The sequence below is a fragment of the Macaca fascicularis genome, chromosome 6 (genome assembly GCF_037993035.2).
Source record: "Macaca fascicularis isolate 582-1 chromosome 6, T2T-MFA8v1.1".
In the NCBI taxonomy this organism is placed as follows: domain Eukaryota; kingdom Metazoa; phylum Chordata; class Mammalia; order Primates; family Cercopithecidae; genus Macaca; species Macaca fascicularis.
The window spans coordinates 98,563,573-98,581,909 of record NC_088380.1 but is presented as its reverse complement, the minus strand read 5'-3'; the positions used below and the strand labels follow the sequence as shown (position 1 = coordinate 98,581,909).

Genomic DNA, 18,337 nt, shown 5'->3' with positions numbered 1-18,337 from the left:
ATAGTTAGCTCTTCTTGTTGAATTGATCCCTTTACCATTATGTAATGGCCGTCTTTGTCTCTTTTGATCTTTGTTTTGGTTTAAAGTCTGTTCTATCAAAGACCAGGATTGCAATCCCTGCTTTTTTTTTTTTTTTTTTTTTTTTTTTTTTTGCTTTTCATTTGCTTGGTAGATCTTCCTCCATCCCTTTATCTTGAGCCTATGTGTGTCTTTGCACGTGAAATGAATCTCCTGAATACAGCACACCAATGGGTCTTGACTTTTTATCCAATTTTCCAGTCTGAATCATTTAATTGTGGCATTTAGCACATTTACATTTAAGTTTTATATTGTTATGTTTGAATTTGATCCTGTCATTATGATGCTAGCTGGTTATTTTGCCCATTAATTGATGCAGTTTCTTCACAGCATTGATGGTCTTTACAATTTGGCATGTTTTTGCAGTGGCTGGTACCAGTTGTTCCTTTCCATGTTTAGTGCTTCCTTCAGGAGCTATTGTAACGCAGGCCTGGTGGTGACAAAATCTCTCAACATTTGCTTGTCTGTAAAGGATTTTATTTCTCCTTCCCTTATGAAGCTTAGTTTGACTGGATATGAAATTCTGGGTTGAAATTTATTTTCTTTAAGCATGTTGAATATTGGCCCCCACTCTCTTCTGGCTTGTAGGGTTTCTGCAGAGAGATCCGTTGTTAGTCTCACAGACTTACCTTTGTGGGTAACCCGAGCTTTCTCTCTAGCTGTCCTTAACATTTTTTCCTTCATTTCAAACTTGGTGAATCTAACGATTATGTGTCTTGGGGTTGCTCTTCTCAAGAAGTATCTATGTGGTGTTCTCTGTATTTCCTGAATTTGAATGTTGGCCTGCCTTGCTAGGTTGGGGAAGTTCTCCCAGATAATATCCCAAAGAGTGTTTTCTAATTTGTTTCCATCCTCCCGGTCTCTTTCAGGTATACCAGTCAAACGTAGATTTGGTCTTTTCACATAGTCCCATATTTCTTGGAGGCTTTGTTCATTTCTTTTCACTCTTTTTTCTCTAATCTTGTCTTCTCACTTTATTTCATTAATTTGGTCTCCAATCACTGATCACCTTTCTTGCACTTGATCAAATTGGCTATTGAAGCTTGTGTATGCTTCATGAAGTTCTCATACTGTGGTTTTCAACTCTGTCAGGTCATTTAAGCTCTTCTCTACACTGGTTATTCTAGTTAGCCATTCGTCTAACCTTTTTTCAGGGTTTTTATCTTCCTTGTGATAGAACATGCTCCTTTAGCTCAGAGAAATTTGTTATTACCGACCTTCTGAAGCCTACTTCTGTCAGCTCGTCAAACTCATTCTCCCCCCAGTTTTGTTTCCTTGCTGGTAAGGAGTTGTGTTCCTTTGGAGGAGAAGAGGCATTCTGGCTTTTGGAATTTGCAGCCTTTCTGCTCTGATTTCTCCCCATCTTTGTGGTTTTATCAACCTTTGGTCTTTTATGTTAGTGACATATGGATGAGATTTTGGTGTGGATGTCCTTTTCGTTGATGTTGATGGTATTCCTTTCTGTTTGTTAGTTTTCCTTCTAACAAACAGGCCCCTCAGCTGCAGATCTGTTGGAGTTTGCTGGAGGTCCACTCCAGGCCCTGTTTGCCTGTGTATCACCAGTGGAGGCTGCAGAACAGCAAATATTGCTGCCTGATCCTTCCTCTGGAAACTTCATCCCAGATGGGCACCCGCCTGTGTGAGGTGTCTGTCAGCCCCTACTGGGAGGTATGTCCCAGTCAGGCTACACGGGGGTCAGGGACCCACTTGAGGAGGCAGTCTTTCCATTATTGGAGCTCAAATGCCATGCTGGGAGAACCACTGTTCTCTTCAGAGCTATGAGGCAGGGACGTTTAAGTTTGCAGAAGCTGTCTGTTGCCTTTTGTTCAGGTATTCCCTGCCCCCAGATGTGGAATCTAGAGAGGCAGTAGGCCTTGCTTAGCTGTGGTGGGCTCCACATAGTTCGAGCTTCTGGGCTGCTTTGTTCACACTGTGAGCATAGAACAACCTACTGAAGCCTCAACAATGGCCGACATTGCTCCCACTGCCAAGCTCTAGCATCCCAGGTCAATCTCAGACTGCTGCGCTAGCAGCAAGCAAGGCTTCTTGGTTGTGGGACCCACCTAGCCAGGCACAGGAGGGAATCTCCTGGTCTGCCAGTTGCGAAGACCATGGGAAAAGCACAGTATTTGGACATGAGTGTACCATTCCTTCAGGTACAGACACTCATGGCTTCCCTTGACTAGGAAAGGGAAATACCCTGACCCCTTGCACTTCCTGGGTGAGGTGACACCCCACACTGCTTTGGCTCACCCTCCATGGGCTGCACCTACTGTCCAACCAATCCCAATAAAGTGAACCAGGTACCTCAGTTGGAAATGCCGAAATCACCTGTCTTATGCATCAATCTCACTAGGAGCTGTAGACCGGAGCTGTTCCTATTTGGCCATCTTGGAAGCGCCTCCCCAAGGAATCTGTTTTTAACAGGATCACTCAGAAGAGTGGGGAAAAGATGGTTTTAATAAATAATTTGGAGCAAATAGTAACTAAACAAGAAAAAAAGTATTTGGATTGAATAACATTGCTTGTTTTATGTGGTGCAACTGCATGTTACTCTCTTCATGATACATTTCTTTAGGAGTGATAAATTTTTAATGAAAATAGAAGGAATGTTTTAAATATGCATTTTCCAAGGTGCCCCTATTACCTGTGTTGCTACAATCTATGGACTATTTTATTAATAAGCTTTTCTTAGGTATGTAATCTTCAGGATGTCTTTGTGTATTTCCAACATCTCTTCTTCCTGACTCAAGCCCATATGTCATGGTTTAATGATAGTACTGTAACTAGTAATCTGGGCAACTAATGTAAAGATGCCCTCTATCCCATTGTGGCAGTGATAAAGCTTTGTCCCATCATTTTTCAGGTACATTTTACATACTTTGGAAAAAAAAAAAAAACTTTGCTGAAGGTACTAGAGAAGAGACAGTTCTGCTGACAACCCTTGAGAAAATAATTTTCTACCTCCTTAGGATTAGAAGACCAGTTCATTCTTAGTGTCTTCTGAAATAAAATTAGGTAAGAAATGTTTTTCTTCTTATTTTGCGTAATTTGTACTGTGCTTACTCAATTTCCTTGAAAGCTTCTATAATTCTCTTCCTTTGGCCTCTAAGAGAATACAGTTAGCATTCTCCTTTAGGAAGTCAGTGTGCCAGCCAGCTGTCAGCTTTATGATTTACCTGATCTCCAATGTTAGGGAAAGCACAATTAGATTTTTAACCAAGTCTTCTACACAACACTGCAGCAGGGCCACCAGCATCTCTCTTTATGTTCCTTTCTTTGAAATTCCCCATTCTATGCAAACGGTATACTTTTATTTTTAAATTCTTCATGTGAGATGAAACCACCACTAACTGACTTTACTTGTCTTTAGTTCAAAATCAATGAATTGAATGAAATAATTAGTATTTTTGTTACCCTTTCTTATTTCTAGGAAATAAAATACCACTGCTTGTTTAACTTGTGACTTGTCTAAACATGTTGAAAGCATTGACTATAAGGCATAACACTCAGACTCTGAAAGGAACTGTGACAAGTTCAGTCAAAAGGGAAAAGAGGAATAATTTATAAAAGGCGCTGCAGATAATGATGCCAGCCAGTTATTTTAAAATGCATCCATCTCACCTTTTAATGAATTAGATTTGTCAACAGCAAATGTTTTATGCACTACTTCTAATAAAAGTGGCATGCTAGGAATGCAGTGCTTTGAGGTTGGCTTCTTCAAAGCTTTAGAGTATCTTCAATCCAAAGATATTTTTTAAATAATAGATATTAAAAAGTATATTTAAATATTATTAAGGTTGTGACACAAACACCAATGACAAAATTCAGGAGTTTCAAAGCAGAGGCTGACATGCTATCACAATTTCACATTAGAACTGTTTTTTAAATTAGGAGTATAACAGACTGATTTGGGGATTGTGTGTCAGTTTAACTTTAAATTCTCTGGTTGTTTTGGTTGGTGTCACAACCTTAATGTCAACTTTTCAAATAGGTTTCTACATTTCCTTTGGTTCAAGGTCATTAAAAAATGCATGTGATAAATCCAAGAGGCATAAATAGGTCATACAGAAGTGGAATTCCTTGCTCCTCTGGAGGTGAGAGACAGCTAATTTATAAATGGAAAACAGTTAGCTTAGGCATTTTCATTAAATTTATGTTTTTCAGTATTTGATTAAGAAAAATGTAAACTCAAATAACAAGACATGATGTTGGTATATTTCTGTTGAAATTCTATTCCTCTTGTACCTCTAATCCTAATGATTTGATCTTGTTGGTGTTATCACCTCTATAGATACAAAGAACCTCATATTTCACTATTGATATTTTTTTCACTAAGAGCACATGTTTAATTTCATTTTGTGAATGCTTATTTGATATAATTGAGTACAGGTAAGCCCTGTCTTGGAAAGTACATCTGGCAATCCTTTATGTAAAGCATTGTTATGCAGAGTTTTTGGTAAAATCTTACTATTTTAAAATAACACTTGTCATAGAAAGTAAAATGAAAGTAAAATCCTATGTGTTGTGTGTTTTTTAAAAAACCTAGTACCACAGCAGACAAAGGAGCAGCCAGGAACACCAATCTGTAGGGAAAGAGAAAGGGCAGAGAGGAAAGAATAATCCACTTACCCAGATCCCTCCCTTTTCCTTGATTCTTATCTGTCATGATTTTACTTGGCAGGTCTGTATTGCCTATGTTGAATCTAGTTTTGATTTAGAAAAATAAATGTAATAGAATTTGTACCACAATTGTTTTTTTAATCACCTATGTTGGAAAAATAAAAGATAAAGGGGTAGGCAAATTATTTATTGACCTTTTCTTGCTGACTCTTAAAGATAGCCACCAACCAAAAACACTTTCTAGCTCTCATCTTCTTGATTGAAACACCTGGCTCTGGTTTTAATCAATGACTGGGTAAACATTAGTTTTTCTTTTCTAATGTACTCCATTCTTTCTATGTCTTTATTTTTCAACAGTGTTGAAATACATTTCTTAGAGTTTTCATTTGGGAAGTTACTATGAAATTTTATCTTCATTTCTGGTGCTAACTCTACTTTTCCTACACATTAGCTTCTCTGATTTGGGGTTATTATTCAATCACTACATTTTTGATAAATAATATTCTTTTACGTCTCAGTTCTCAAAGGCCGGAAGTAATTGTGCTGCATTGTATTATAGTTTGAATATGTGTACAGTTGTCTATGAAGGCATTGATTAAATCCTCTGCATTTATTTAAACTGTAGCAGTGTTCTTCCTTGAACAAATATTTTAAATCATTGTTATTGTTGATATTAATACTAGTACTGACATATATTTCATTGAAATAAAATTTTTTAAACTAAAATGGCTTTTTCAAAGTTCAGAGGAAGCTATTCAAATAAATGAATTGGAACTCAGTGTGTACCTGCAATATAGAAAAGTTTTCTGGCATAGAAACAAAATATGCTCTTTAAATATCATAGACCAAACCAGCTTTATGCAAATTCATTTAGAGCACTTTCAGATTTATGTATTTAATAAAGCTGGATGGTGGTTCTAACTTACGTATTTAATGTCCTTCATTGTACAGTGATGTTCTTGTGACTGCCTGGAAAAGAATGATGACATTTTATTTAGTGTTTCTGCTAGATCAATCAATTCTATAAATGACTTTCTAATGGGATACAATATATGCTTTTAATATTTTTCAATAATACTGAGAGATAACCTTTATTGAGGTCTTTCTATGTGCTAAGACTGTTCTATGTACTATCTATGGATTATCCCATGTAATCCTGGTAACAACCCTTTAATGCTCTCACTCTTTTATGGATATAGTAGAGGTATATGAGGAGAAGGTTATACAACTAGTAAGTAATGGAGCTGGTACTGAAACATCAGCAGTGTGTTGCCAGGCACGGTGGCTCACGCCTGTAATCCCAGCACTTTGGGAGGCCAAAGCGGATGGATCACAAGGTCAGGAGTTCAAGACAGCCTGGCCAACATAGTGAAACCCTGTCTCTACTAAAAATACAAAAATTAGCCGGGTATGGTGGCACATGCCTGTAGTCCCAGCTACTGGGGAGGCTGAGGCAGGAGAATTGCTTGAACCCAGGAGGCAGAGGTTGCAGTGAGCTGGGACCATTCCATTGTACTCCAGCCTGGGTGACAGAGTGAGACTCCTTCTCAAAAAAGAAGAAAAGAAACATAAGCAGTGTGACTCCAGAGTTTGAACTCTGAACCTTTCCTACTCAAAATATGATCTTCAGGCTAGCGGTGTTACCATCACCCAGGAACTTGCTACAAATGCAGAATCTCAGAGCTGCTGAAAATCTGCATTTTTAACAATGTACTTAGGTGACCAGCACATGAAAAATTGAGAAGCACAGCTGTAAACCACTATACTATTCTGCCCTTAAATTCAGAATAAAGTATCTTTTAAAACACATTTTTATTTTTCTGTGTGATGCTGAATTCCTATTTGATGCTAATTTTGGAATTCCTGTCATATTTCAAGTCCTTTATAATGAGATCTAGCAACTAAACATAAACAGGGATGCAAGGTAGTCACAATTTATCTTAAAATCAATTGTATAAAGAAAAAAAAAAACCCAAAACATAAACAGAAAGCATTTATATAGAGGCAGGTAATTGTTCCAACATCTAAGACTTTCTTAAAATCCTAGTGTAGCCCACTGTCTTTGAATGTAGATTCTGGAGACAGGCTGCCTGGTTTTGAATCTCACCTCCTATTTCTAGCTGTGGAATCTCAGGAAAATTATGTAATTCTATACCTCAGCATCCTCATCTGGGAAATAAGGTCTAAAGCCACAGTCTACAGAATTGTTGTAAGGATTAAATTAGTTAATGCATATAAAGGATTTAGAAGGAAACCTCTAATGAGATAAGTGAATAAATATTAACCACTGTTGTTCTTAGCTATTATTTCCATCTTTGAATTGAATAGATTCACATCTCATACTTCTTGGCTATCTATTGGCAAGAAGTTGACAAATACTTTTCGTTAGCAGAGCTCACCATATAAAGGGATATCTTTGCTGTTAAGAGTCCAAACCACAAACCTCAGTTTTTGTATTTTCTGAAAACTGTCTTCCTGTGGCACTTTCTCTATTCATGAGTTCTACTAAATGCCACTTGATTACGATACTTAACCAGTTAAGTTTAGTGTAATTAGTTCAAAGTGTTCAAAGTCAAAATGGAATGTGTTAACAGTATATTATAATTTTAAATATACGTACTTCTAAACTAAGTAAAAATAATGAGTATGCGAGTCCATTTGGTCAGCCTCTTAGGTAAGTAATACAGAAAAATTAGATAAAGAATATTTGTTTAAAGGTTGAATGGATTCAAATCTGGTTTGTTTCTTTCTGGATGAACATAATTCTGAAATGATCACGATAGTCTTTAGGGGAATGATGGTTTGGTGTACAAGTACACACCTAACAACTTTTCAGAAATATACCTATGTGTGAAGTGAGCTGGCATGTTTTTGAAAAGTACCACTTTGAAAGCTGATTTGTAAAATGCATTGAGATAAAAATGCTTAGTTAAAAGGATGCCCTGGGAAACTTTTCAGTTGCCAAAGAGAGTTTAATTCACTAGGTCTGGGATGGGGCACAGGTATCTGAATTTTTAACAAGTATCCCTGGTATTTTGGCTTACATTAGTTTTGGACTACACTTTGAAATACCCTGCAGTAAAGGTAAAGACATGTATTGAAATAAGCTTTTGTTGACTTCACATTCATTTTTGCAGTGTTGTCCTCCTTGGTACTGTTTTTGTCCATCCTGTGACCCGACTTTATCTATCCTTTGTCTCTTTTCCCATTCTCTGTTAGTAGATCCCAACCCTTCATTTTCTGCTTTTTTTTTTCTTTTTTACCTTTTTCTTAAATATATCTCTTCTGGATTTTTCAATCATAGCTTTACAGATGGTTCTATAAAATGATCATAAATGTCTCCTTTTAATCTAAAAATCTCTAAGCCAAACTACAGATGCTGAAATCAACTTAGAAGATATAGGCAGCATTAAAAAGAAAAAAAAATGAAAAAACGAAAAGGAATAGAATAGAAAATGTAAGAGCAAGTGTTTAGGGTAAGTGAAGCTTTCTTTTAAGATATGTGTGTACACACATACATTAAATTGCTGTGCATCTTTTAAACCAGTGGGTCATTATCCAGTAAATTCAACAAAAAAAAATTTTTAAGAAGAGTTAAGTTTTTTCTTTTAATTATAACTAAAATCTTGGTCACCTAATTTATTAGCTCTGTAACTTACATATTTAGGGAGCTGTTAGTAGACAACTATTATAATTTATAAATGTAAGGTGCCGTTATTGAGTAAATGGATTCTTCCGTGAGTAGATGTGTCTCTTCTCTCACCAAGTAATGAAGCAGCAATGTAAGTTAGTTTAATTTTATTACTGTATGTGTACTAGTCTACTTGTTGTTGCTCTTAACAGAATACCTAAAACTGGACAATTTATAAAGAAAAGGAATGTATTTCTTGCAGTTCTGGAACTGAGAAGTCCAGGATCAAGAGGCCACATCTGGTGAGAGCCTTCTTGTTTGTGGGGACTCTCTACAGAGTCCAGAGGTGATGCAGGGTATCACATAGTGAGGGGGCTGAGCATGCTTGTTCAAATCTCTCGTTCTCTTATAAAGCCACCATCCCGGGCCGGGCGCGGTGGCTCAAGCCTGTAATCCCAGCACTTTGGGAGGCCGAGACGGGCGGATCACGAGGTCAGGAGATCGAGACCATCCTGGCTGACACGGTGAAACCCCGTCTCTACTTTAAAAATACAAAAAACTAGCCGGGCGAGGTGGCGGGCGCCTGTAGTCCCAGCTACTCGGGAGGCTGAGGCAGGAGAATGGCGTGAACCCGGGAGGCGGAGCTTGCAGTGAGCTGAGATCCGGCCACTGCACTCCAGCCTGGGCGGCAGAGCAAGACTCCGTCTCAAAAAAAAAAAAAAAAGCCACCGTCCCACTCCCATTAATCTATCAACCCATTAATCTAGTAATCCGTAATTCATGCATGGATTACTCCATTCATGAGGGCTTTGCTCTCATGACCCAATCACCTCTTTAAGGCCTCACCTCTCAATACTGCCACATTGAGGATTAAATTTCTACATCAGTGTTGGAGGGGACAAATATTCAAACCATAGCAACATGATACACTGCTATAAATGCTAATTCTCTTATTCACGTTGTGTTTATTTTGGGTATATGTTAAGGTTTTTTTAAAGATTAAAAAATAATACTTTGTTATGATTGGCTACATCTTAGTCTCATGAACTACACTGTGACATCCTGAGCACTATCTTTTCTCATGCACTTCTCTCACATATCACCTTCCTCTGTATTCTGAACATTTCCACTTATATGGCCTACTCAAAATCATTATCTGTAACACTAATTTGCTATGCCTTCTTACCAGTATTTTCCTCCTAAGTTGTTAAAAATCTATTCATAAGCTACCATTCTGTCATTCAGATTAAACACCAATAATTTTCTTTGTAATAATTTATCCCCTACTGCATAAACTTCTTATAGTCTAATCTTTCTATTCTGGTCTATCCTGGGGCCCTGGCCTGCAGAAATCCATATGGGCAAACATAGTAGTCACTCACTCCTCAGCCAAAGGCAGGCATGTGTATGCAACGTATGGTACCTATGGCTGCCTTTAGCAAGACCATAAAAGCCTTTGATATCAAATATGCATTGCATGGACAATGTCCATCTCTTTATTTTAGTCACCACTGTTATAATTGGTCTTCTTCCACACTGATTTTTATTGCTCAGGGAGAACCATACTTTGGCTTTGCCATTGCTAGTTTCTAATTATGTAATCCACAATCTTTTTGCCTCTTAACATGATTTTGTAATTTTCACATGTGCCCTGTTTAGTTTCTCTGGTGATTTGGGCCTAAAGCCCAAACGTGTTTGTGCCTGAACATGTAACAGCGGCCTGGTTTTCTCTGAGCTGTAATCGTCTGCCTCACTCAGTGGCCCTAAGCTATCTATCATATCCTGGACAGTCATTTCAGATCTATGTTTGTTTGTTTTTTTTTCCTCATTGCCACATCCTCTTCCTATTTATCATCACCTTTATATCTGCTGATTAACTGTCTTCCTAATTGATTTTCTTCTCTCTGTTCTCTCATCCCACACCAAACCATCTTAACACCTTGTTTTATAAATATTTATAAAACACTAGTCATGCACTGCCTAAGTAAAAAAAAAAAAAAAAATGTATGACGCCCTGTTATCTATAGGATAAAGTCCAAATATTTTCCTCCTGGAGAGAAAAAACAAGGGCCTTAAAATATCTGGCCATAGCATACTTCTTCAATTTTATCTTTCACTATTTTCATCCATGAATTTTCTGCTCTGGTTCTCCAAAACAGTTCCATTTATGCTCCAGGGATGTTCTCATCATTTTAATTACAGGGGCCCCCAGTTGATGGTAGTCCATGAAACTGGAGCAGGTAGCTGTGAATGGGGTTTAGGAGTGGGATCCTAGTACACAGAAATTTCAAGATGAGAACCAGAGCCGGGTACAGTAGCTCATACTTGTAATTCTAGCTATTTGTGAAGCTGAGGCAGGATGATTGCTTGAGTTTAAAAAGTTCAAGGCTGCAGTGAGCTTATAGTGGCACCACTGAACTCCAGCCAGGGTGACAAAGTGAGACCTTGTCTCTAAAAAGACAAACAAACAAAAATTAATTTTAAAAAATGAAGACCTAATTATATATTGGCAATAATCAAGTTAGTAAGAGGTGAGGTTGTGGAACAGCAGGGAGATAAGCAGACTGACTCATTATCTACTTCTCAAGTTAATGTCTCGGGCTTCTTATGTCCTTTTTTTTTTTTTTTTTTTTTTTTTGAGATGGAGTCTCACACTGTCACCCTGGCTGGAGTGCAATGGCATGATCTTGGCTCATTGCAACCTCTGCCTCCTGGGTTCATAAGACGCTCCTGCCTCAGCCTCCCGAGTACCTGGGATTACAGGCACACACCACCACACCCGACTGATTTTTTGTATTTTTAGTAGAGACGGGGTTTCACTATGTTGGCCAGACTGGTCTCAAACTCCTGACTTCGTGATCCACCCACCTCAGCCTCCCAAAGTGCTGGGATTACAAGCGTGAGCCACCAAGCCCGGCCATCCTTTCTTTATTAGTTGTGGATCATTCCCCAAGTTGGAGAGGGCTTGAACCTATGTATAGTGGGAGATTAAAGTGTCTCCAACTGTGGGGCCTGTGAGGCTATGGATTTTGGAAGATCACTGGCTCCCACCTTTAGGAAATCCTTTGCCTTCCTTTTTCTTGGGGCTTGCCTTTCCTATTTCCATCTGCCCATAGGGAGCTCCCTGCTGCAAGACTCCTAGATCATTTGATACTTGTATCACTCAGTTGATACACCGTTAGCTAATGCCTTGTAATATTTATGAGGACTAAGGTCTGATTTTTTTTAAATCTTGCCCAAATTTCTATCTAAGGGGTCTGGGGAGTCATGCCCTACAAGCCATAAATTCTTATCAGATGGGTTTTATTTAACTGTATATATCATAACTTTCCAGTATGACTCTGGATATCGTTACGAGAAAAGGAAGAAAAGCAAAATATTTTACCCCAAAATATGTTTCCCTGCCATATTTTGAAATGGCCCTGCAAAGCCTTTCTTGTGGGGGAATATCTGCATCTATAAAGAATCTCTATTAATATAGCTATATCTTTTTCTTCCTGGCCCTCCCAATCCTGAAGAGATTAACTAAAAGTCTAGCACCTTTTAAAGATCTAAATAGGAAACATTTGTCATCTGTTGACTCTAACAACCACCACTTTTAAACTTCAAAAGAGGCTGGGCCTGGTGGCTAACACCTGTAACCTCAGCACTTTGGGAGGCCTCGGTGGGTGGATCACTTGAGGTCAGGAGTTTGAGACCAGCCAGGCCAACATGGTGAAACTCTGTCTCTACAAAAATACAAAAAATTAGCCAGGCATGGTGGCACATGCCTGTAGTCCCAGCTACTAGGGAGGCTGAAACAGGAGAATTGCTTGAACCTGGGAGGTGAAGGTTGCAGTGAGCTGAGATCGTGCCACTGTACTCCAGCCTGGGTGACAGAGCGAGACTCCCTCTCAAAAAAAAAAAAAAAAAAGAAGAAAGAAAGACTTAAAAAGAACCTTGGTCTCCACAATCTTTTATCTTAACCTGAACATTTCCTTTCTATCAATCCCAGGTCTTTAGACAAACTTAACCAATTGTCACCAGGAAATGTATAAATTTACCTATAGCCTGGAACAACCCCCCAACTCCCCCCCACGCTTTGAGTTGTCCCGCCTTTCTGAACCAAGCCAATGTGTTTCATAAATATATTTGATTGATGTCTCATTTCTCCCTAAAATATATGAAACCAAGCTGTACCCTGACCAACTTGGGCACATGTTCTCAGCACCTCCTGAGAGCTGTGTTATGGGCCATAGTCACTCATATTTGGCTCAGAATAAATCTCTTCAAATGTTTTAGAGTTTGATTTTTTACTTCTCAGATGTCAAAAGTGAAACACTCATTATCATATCAAACAAAAATAGATTATAAAGAATTAAAATTCCCTTTCAGCTGTCCCTTTTTAATTCTATCACCCACAGATAAGCACTGCTAATAGATTAGTGTGTATTCTTTATTATTTTATGGGATAGTTTGTTTTTTCAAAAATATCCTGTATTATGCTGTATATATAGTTCTATAATTTTTTAAATTAAATAATATAATATTCTGGAAATCTTTCCATGTCATGCCATAGAAAGGTAGGTTATAATTTTTAATGAACTGCAGATTTTTCATTTTTGAGTGAAGCATTATATAACAGTTATATATAAATTAACCAGAATAGGTTTAGATAGACCTATACTGTGTACTTCTAAACTGTGACATGGTCTCATATGTGAGACACCAGTGTAATGAATGAAGCTCACACTTTAACATGTGGCTAAATTGCCAATAGCCCATTTTTCTTTTTTAGATTCTTTCCAGAAGGATTGTAAAGTAAAACATCTTTTTCAAGAATGGTAGGAAGGGTGCTTACTGATAAAGTGAGTACACTCAGACATGAGCAGTTAAGTACAGCTAACTCCTTCAGGTTTGGGTGATGGTGGTAGCAGAAGTACTTAATGCTGCCAGCCCGTGCCCTGGTCAGTTGATTGCACATTTCCCAGTATTTATTTAGTCTTGTCATAGAGTGAATATTGTCCAAACTTGGTTTTTTTGTGGGGCTTTTTTTTTTTTAAGAGATAGAGTTTCACTATGTTGCCTAGGCTAGAATGCAGCAGCTTTTCACAGGCACAATACTAGCACACTACAGGCTTGAACTCTTGGACTCAAGCAATGCTCCCACCTCAGTCTCATAGTAGCTGGAACTACAGGCACATGCCTTTGTGCACGGCCACTAAAAAGGTTTTGTTTATCATGTACCATACGGCATAAAACTACAACTACTTATTTATTTTATTATTGGATAATGTATTTTTATTTTATAATATCATTTTTAGCAACAGTGATAACAAAACAAAATATCAGTGCACATTTATCAGACAATACTGAATTTCCTTGATTTGCTGGAAATAATTAATGTGTAACTCACATAAAATATTTGTTGACATTTACCATTCACCATGATGACTCTATAATGGTATAACTGACCACATGAAAACAGTGAAAGAGGCATCAACATCTAATGCATAGTTTTATTTTAAGACCATATTTAAAAATACTACCTTTTAATACTTAGCCACAGAAGGTACATTTGTATACCACTCTGTCAGGCATGACTTTTTATTTAGATCAAGTGACTGTTCTGAATTAATTTCCTTTATTTTTAGTTTCAAGTTTTCTTGTGCATGTATGAAAAGTGAAACAATAGTTGTTAGTGTATTCCCTCCATTAGAAGAACGTCAATCATTAAATTATGCCAGTAGTACATCAGTATTACTGGATACTTCTAATTGTAGAAAATCAATTAATTCCAATATTAATGGTTCAAATTTCTTATCTAATTCATTAAATCAAAGTAAAGCATTTGAAAGTTCATTCTGTTGAAGTTGAAACACTTGACAGTATTGTGAATATTATTGCAAATTAAGTTATAAACTGCAACATCAATGATAAAATTATTTTCTCTTGGTACTATTAAAAATATATTGTTGTGGAACACAACATCATATAAATGCCTTCTTTTAGCAAATTTAGAACTTGTGGGGAAAACTATACTTGAAATATTTTGTAATGCACACAGTAATTCATAGTTATATCCCCCAAATCTGCAATATTCTACCAATCCAAATGGAACATGTAGTTGTCAAGTACAAATATGATTATACATATACAAGGTAAACAGCCTATAAATGTTCATGATTAGACTGAAGTTGAATAAAACAAAAGTATGACACTATGCACTTTCTTTTTGGATCAGAAATGTCTGAGACTTTGAATAATTACTTTGTAAATCAACTTAAGTGTCCCATCATAATATTAAACATTTTTGTAAAAATGTCCTCTAAATTTTGACCACAGTTTCTTCTGAATCCATTAGAAATATTTAATCAAAGCATTCAACAAATGGAGGGCAAAATATTCAGCTTATGTTAAGCTTTTACGGAATTGCAATTATTGAAAACAAAGCTTGCAAATGGGAGGATATTGAAATGTATCCCCATGAAATCAAAGGAAGAATTGAACAAATTAAATGATAAGCACTCAAACTACATGCAGGATTTAATTGTGAAATTCCCAATTATGCGTTGAAATACCCAAGACTTATGGGGAAAATCTTTTGATAGAGATGAAATTTTCTATTGGATACATTTACATTCTGATATAAAATGATGTTAAACTGAGAAATGTTATGGTTTTGCAGCACTTACAGTTTAGCAAACTGTTCAAAATAATCATTAACATTTATTTGATGAGTTTTGTCTTTTTAAATTTTTGGTCAAAGAAATGCAACCTGCATGGAGGCAAAAAAAAAAAAAATAGTACCTGTAAAAATATTTAAGCTAGAATATTTATGTATTTCATTACTAAAAATTAAAATTGAGAATGTAATTCATATGGCAAAATTTGCTCTGAACTTAGTAAATTTACTAGGTAGTTTATCACCTGAGAGAGAGTATTTTCTCAATTAAAAATATTATAATCTACATAGAAGAGTCTATTCATGGTGTGAACAATTTTAAATTTGCTAACAATAAAATGAAACTTGGAAAAATATAAAAATAATACAATCATATTTTTAAATGCATTTTTCAAGAAATATCTGTGGATGACAGATAAAGCTAAGAAACTCATTAAAGTATGCAAAAATATATCAAGAATCATCTATTTATTTATTTTTCAAGCAATATAAAGATATTTTTACTTTTGAAAGCAAAGATACAAACTTTTTTGAAAGAATATTATTTTTAAAAATAGTGTTTCAATGTAATTAGTTTATACATCAGCAATTATAATAAAACTACTTAATTGGTTAGTAATATGTGTTTCAAAAATTATATAATTTTAATAATTTTTGGTACCTGCTTTTTAATCTCAAAAAAGTCCTGATTTGGATGGTAATTTATATGGGCATTTTGTGTAAATATGCTTCATTCCCTCCTTCTCATTCAATTTCCCCTTTTCTAAGTGCTTGCTAGATATATTTCTTGTATTTCAAAGTCATTATTCTAAAATTGAACATACCACCCCAGTGTCCATTAACAGATTAATGGATTAAGAAAATATGGTATATATACACAGTGGAATACTATTCAGCCTTGGAAAGGAAATTCTGTCATTTGCAACAATATGGATGAACCTGGAGGACATTACACTAAGTGAAATAAGCCAGGAACAGAAAGATAGATATGGCATGTTCTCACTTATATGTGGAATCTAAAACAATTGAACTGATAGAAGCAGACAGTAGAACAATGGTTACAAGAGCCTGGGGAGTGAGGAGAATGGAGAGATGTGGGTCAAAGGGTACAGTTTCATTTAGACAGGAGGAATAAATAATAAGTATTGAAGGCAATGGATATGTTAATTAGCTTGATTCAATCTTTCCACACTGTATATGTATGTCATAAAATCACTTTGTAGCCCATAAATATATTCAATTATAATTTATCGATTAAAAAGAATTTAAAAAATAAAATGAACACACCGTTTCCCCACTACAACCTACCTTTTCCTAATTTTCTCTTAAGAGTCTAACTTTATTCCCAGTCACTTAGAGTTAATTTGCAGCCAGTTGCGGTGGCTCAGGCATGTAATCCCAGCAGTTTGGGAGGCTGAGGGAGGTAGATCACTTGAGGTCAGGAGTTTGAGACCAGCCTGGCCAACATGGTGAAACCCCATCTCTACTAAAAATTAAAAAATTAGCCAGGTGTGGTGGTGGGCGCCTGTAATCCCAGCTACTCAGGAGGCTGAGGCAGGAGAATTGCTTGAACGTGAGAGGCAGAGGTTGTGGTGAGCTGAAATTACACCACTGCACCCAACCTGGGCGACAAAGGGAGATTCTATCTCAAAAAATAAAATAAAATAAAAAGGAATTAAAATCTTGCTATAAACATGGATTTTTTTTTCCTATGTTTTACAAAGATCATTCTGGCAGCAGATGGAGAATGAGTTAGAAGATGATGATGCAAAAAAACGGGGAGACCAGCCATGGTGATTCACACCTGTAATCCCAAACTCCTGAGTTTGAGACCAGCTTGGGCAACAGTATGAGACCTCATCTCTACCAAAAAAAAAAAAGGAAAGAGAGAAAAGAAGAAAGAAGGAAAGAGAAAGAGAAGGAAGGAAGGAAGGAAGAAAGAATTAGAAAACTGCTGCACTAATCCAGATGATGGGGTTTGTTTAACCTAAAGGGATAAGTTTAATCTAAAGCTGCCTTCTTACATATTTTAAATTCAGTTTCTTCATACACAGTGAACCATAACCTAACTGGATATGTAAACAGACTCTAACCTACTCTTGTAACAAGTAGCCTAGCCCAGGAGCAGTTGCTCGTGCTTGTAATCCCAGCATTTTGGGAGGCTGAAGCAAGAGGATCACTTGAAGCCAGAAGTTAGAGACCAGTCTGGGCAACGTAGGGATACCTCATCTCCGGCACACACACACACACACACACACACACACACACACACACTCAAAAATTAGGCATGGTGACTCATGCTGGTAGTCGTAGCTACTTGGGAGTCTGCGGTGGGAGGATCCCTTGAGCCCAGGAGGTCAAGGCTGCAGTAGGCTTTGATCATGCCACTACATTCCGGCCTGGGTGACAGAATGAGATCTTGTCTGCAAAAAAAAAAGGGAGGGGGGAAATAGAAAGAAAAGGAGCTGGTAAAGGAACCTGAGTTATGGTAGTCAAGATAGAAGTGGTAGAAAAACAGTGCTCTGAGATCCAATGGATTAGCCTTTGGGGAAGAAAGAAAGCTGGAACTAGTGTCAAGTGTAGCAGGTTGGAGGGAAGACTGACATCAGACAATTTTGAGGTTCTGATAACTTTAGGAGGAACTCAGGCCTAGTTTAAAAAGGGAATGGTCAGGGCAGGCACTGTGGCTCACGCCTGTAATCCTAGCACTTTGGGAGGCTAAGGCAGTGGGTCACTTGAGGTGAGGAGTTCGAGATCAGCCTTGCCAACATGGTGAAACCCCATCTCTACTAAAAATGCAAAAATTAGCCAGGTGTGGTAGCAGGTGCCTATAATCCCAGCTACTCAGGAGGCAGAGGCAGGACAATTGCTTGAACTCGGGAGGTGGAGGTTGCAGTGAGCCGAGATCGCACCATTGCACCCCAGCCTGTGCGAAAGAGTGAAAATCCGTCTCAAAAATAAATTAATTAATTAACTTAAAAAGGCAATGCTCACAGAAATGTTTTACAGTTGGAAAGTTTTAGATTTAACTTTAATCAATTAAACTTCAAAGATATAATTGTCATTGTTATAGTTTTACACTGTAACTGTTTTTCTAGTATTCCTCTACAGCTTATTGTTTATTTTTACTGTGAACTTTTTTTAGTTTTACATTGTATGTACAAGGGCATATTGATTTGTATTGAGTGTACTTTGATAACTTGTCAAGGACATCAGTTTCACTATAATTGATATATAGAACTTTTCTAGAAATCTGACTTTGAAGTTGAGTGATTCCAAAACACCTTTTTTTTTTTTTTTTTTGAGGTAGAGTTTCGCTCTTGTTGCCCAGGCTAGAGTGC

The 18,337-nt window shown here is 37.0% G+C and overlaps 1 protein-coding gene across 18 annotated transcripts in view; it reads left to right on the top strand.

Moving 5' to 3' along the window:
• KIAA0825 (KIAA0825 ortholog) overlaps positions 1-18,337 on the top strand; it is a 473,576-nt gene that overhangs the window by 34,009 nt on the left and 421,230 nt on the right. For 16 of the 18 annotated variants that reach the window (XM_073993835.1, XM_073993834.1, XM_073993826.1 and 13 more), the window contains one exon: positions 2,945-3,096. Coding sequence is in view for 2 of the 18 variants with exons in the window: in XM_073993838.1 (XP_073849939.1) it covers positions 16,965-16,972 (8 nt within the window). In the remaining 16 variants the exon portion in view is untranslated. Of the gene's footprint in view, positions 1-2,943; positions 3,097-16,720; positions 16,973-18,337 lie in introns of those variants that run through there. The other 2 variants (XM_073993838.1, XM_073993824.1) reach the window with 2 other exon arrangements.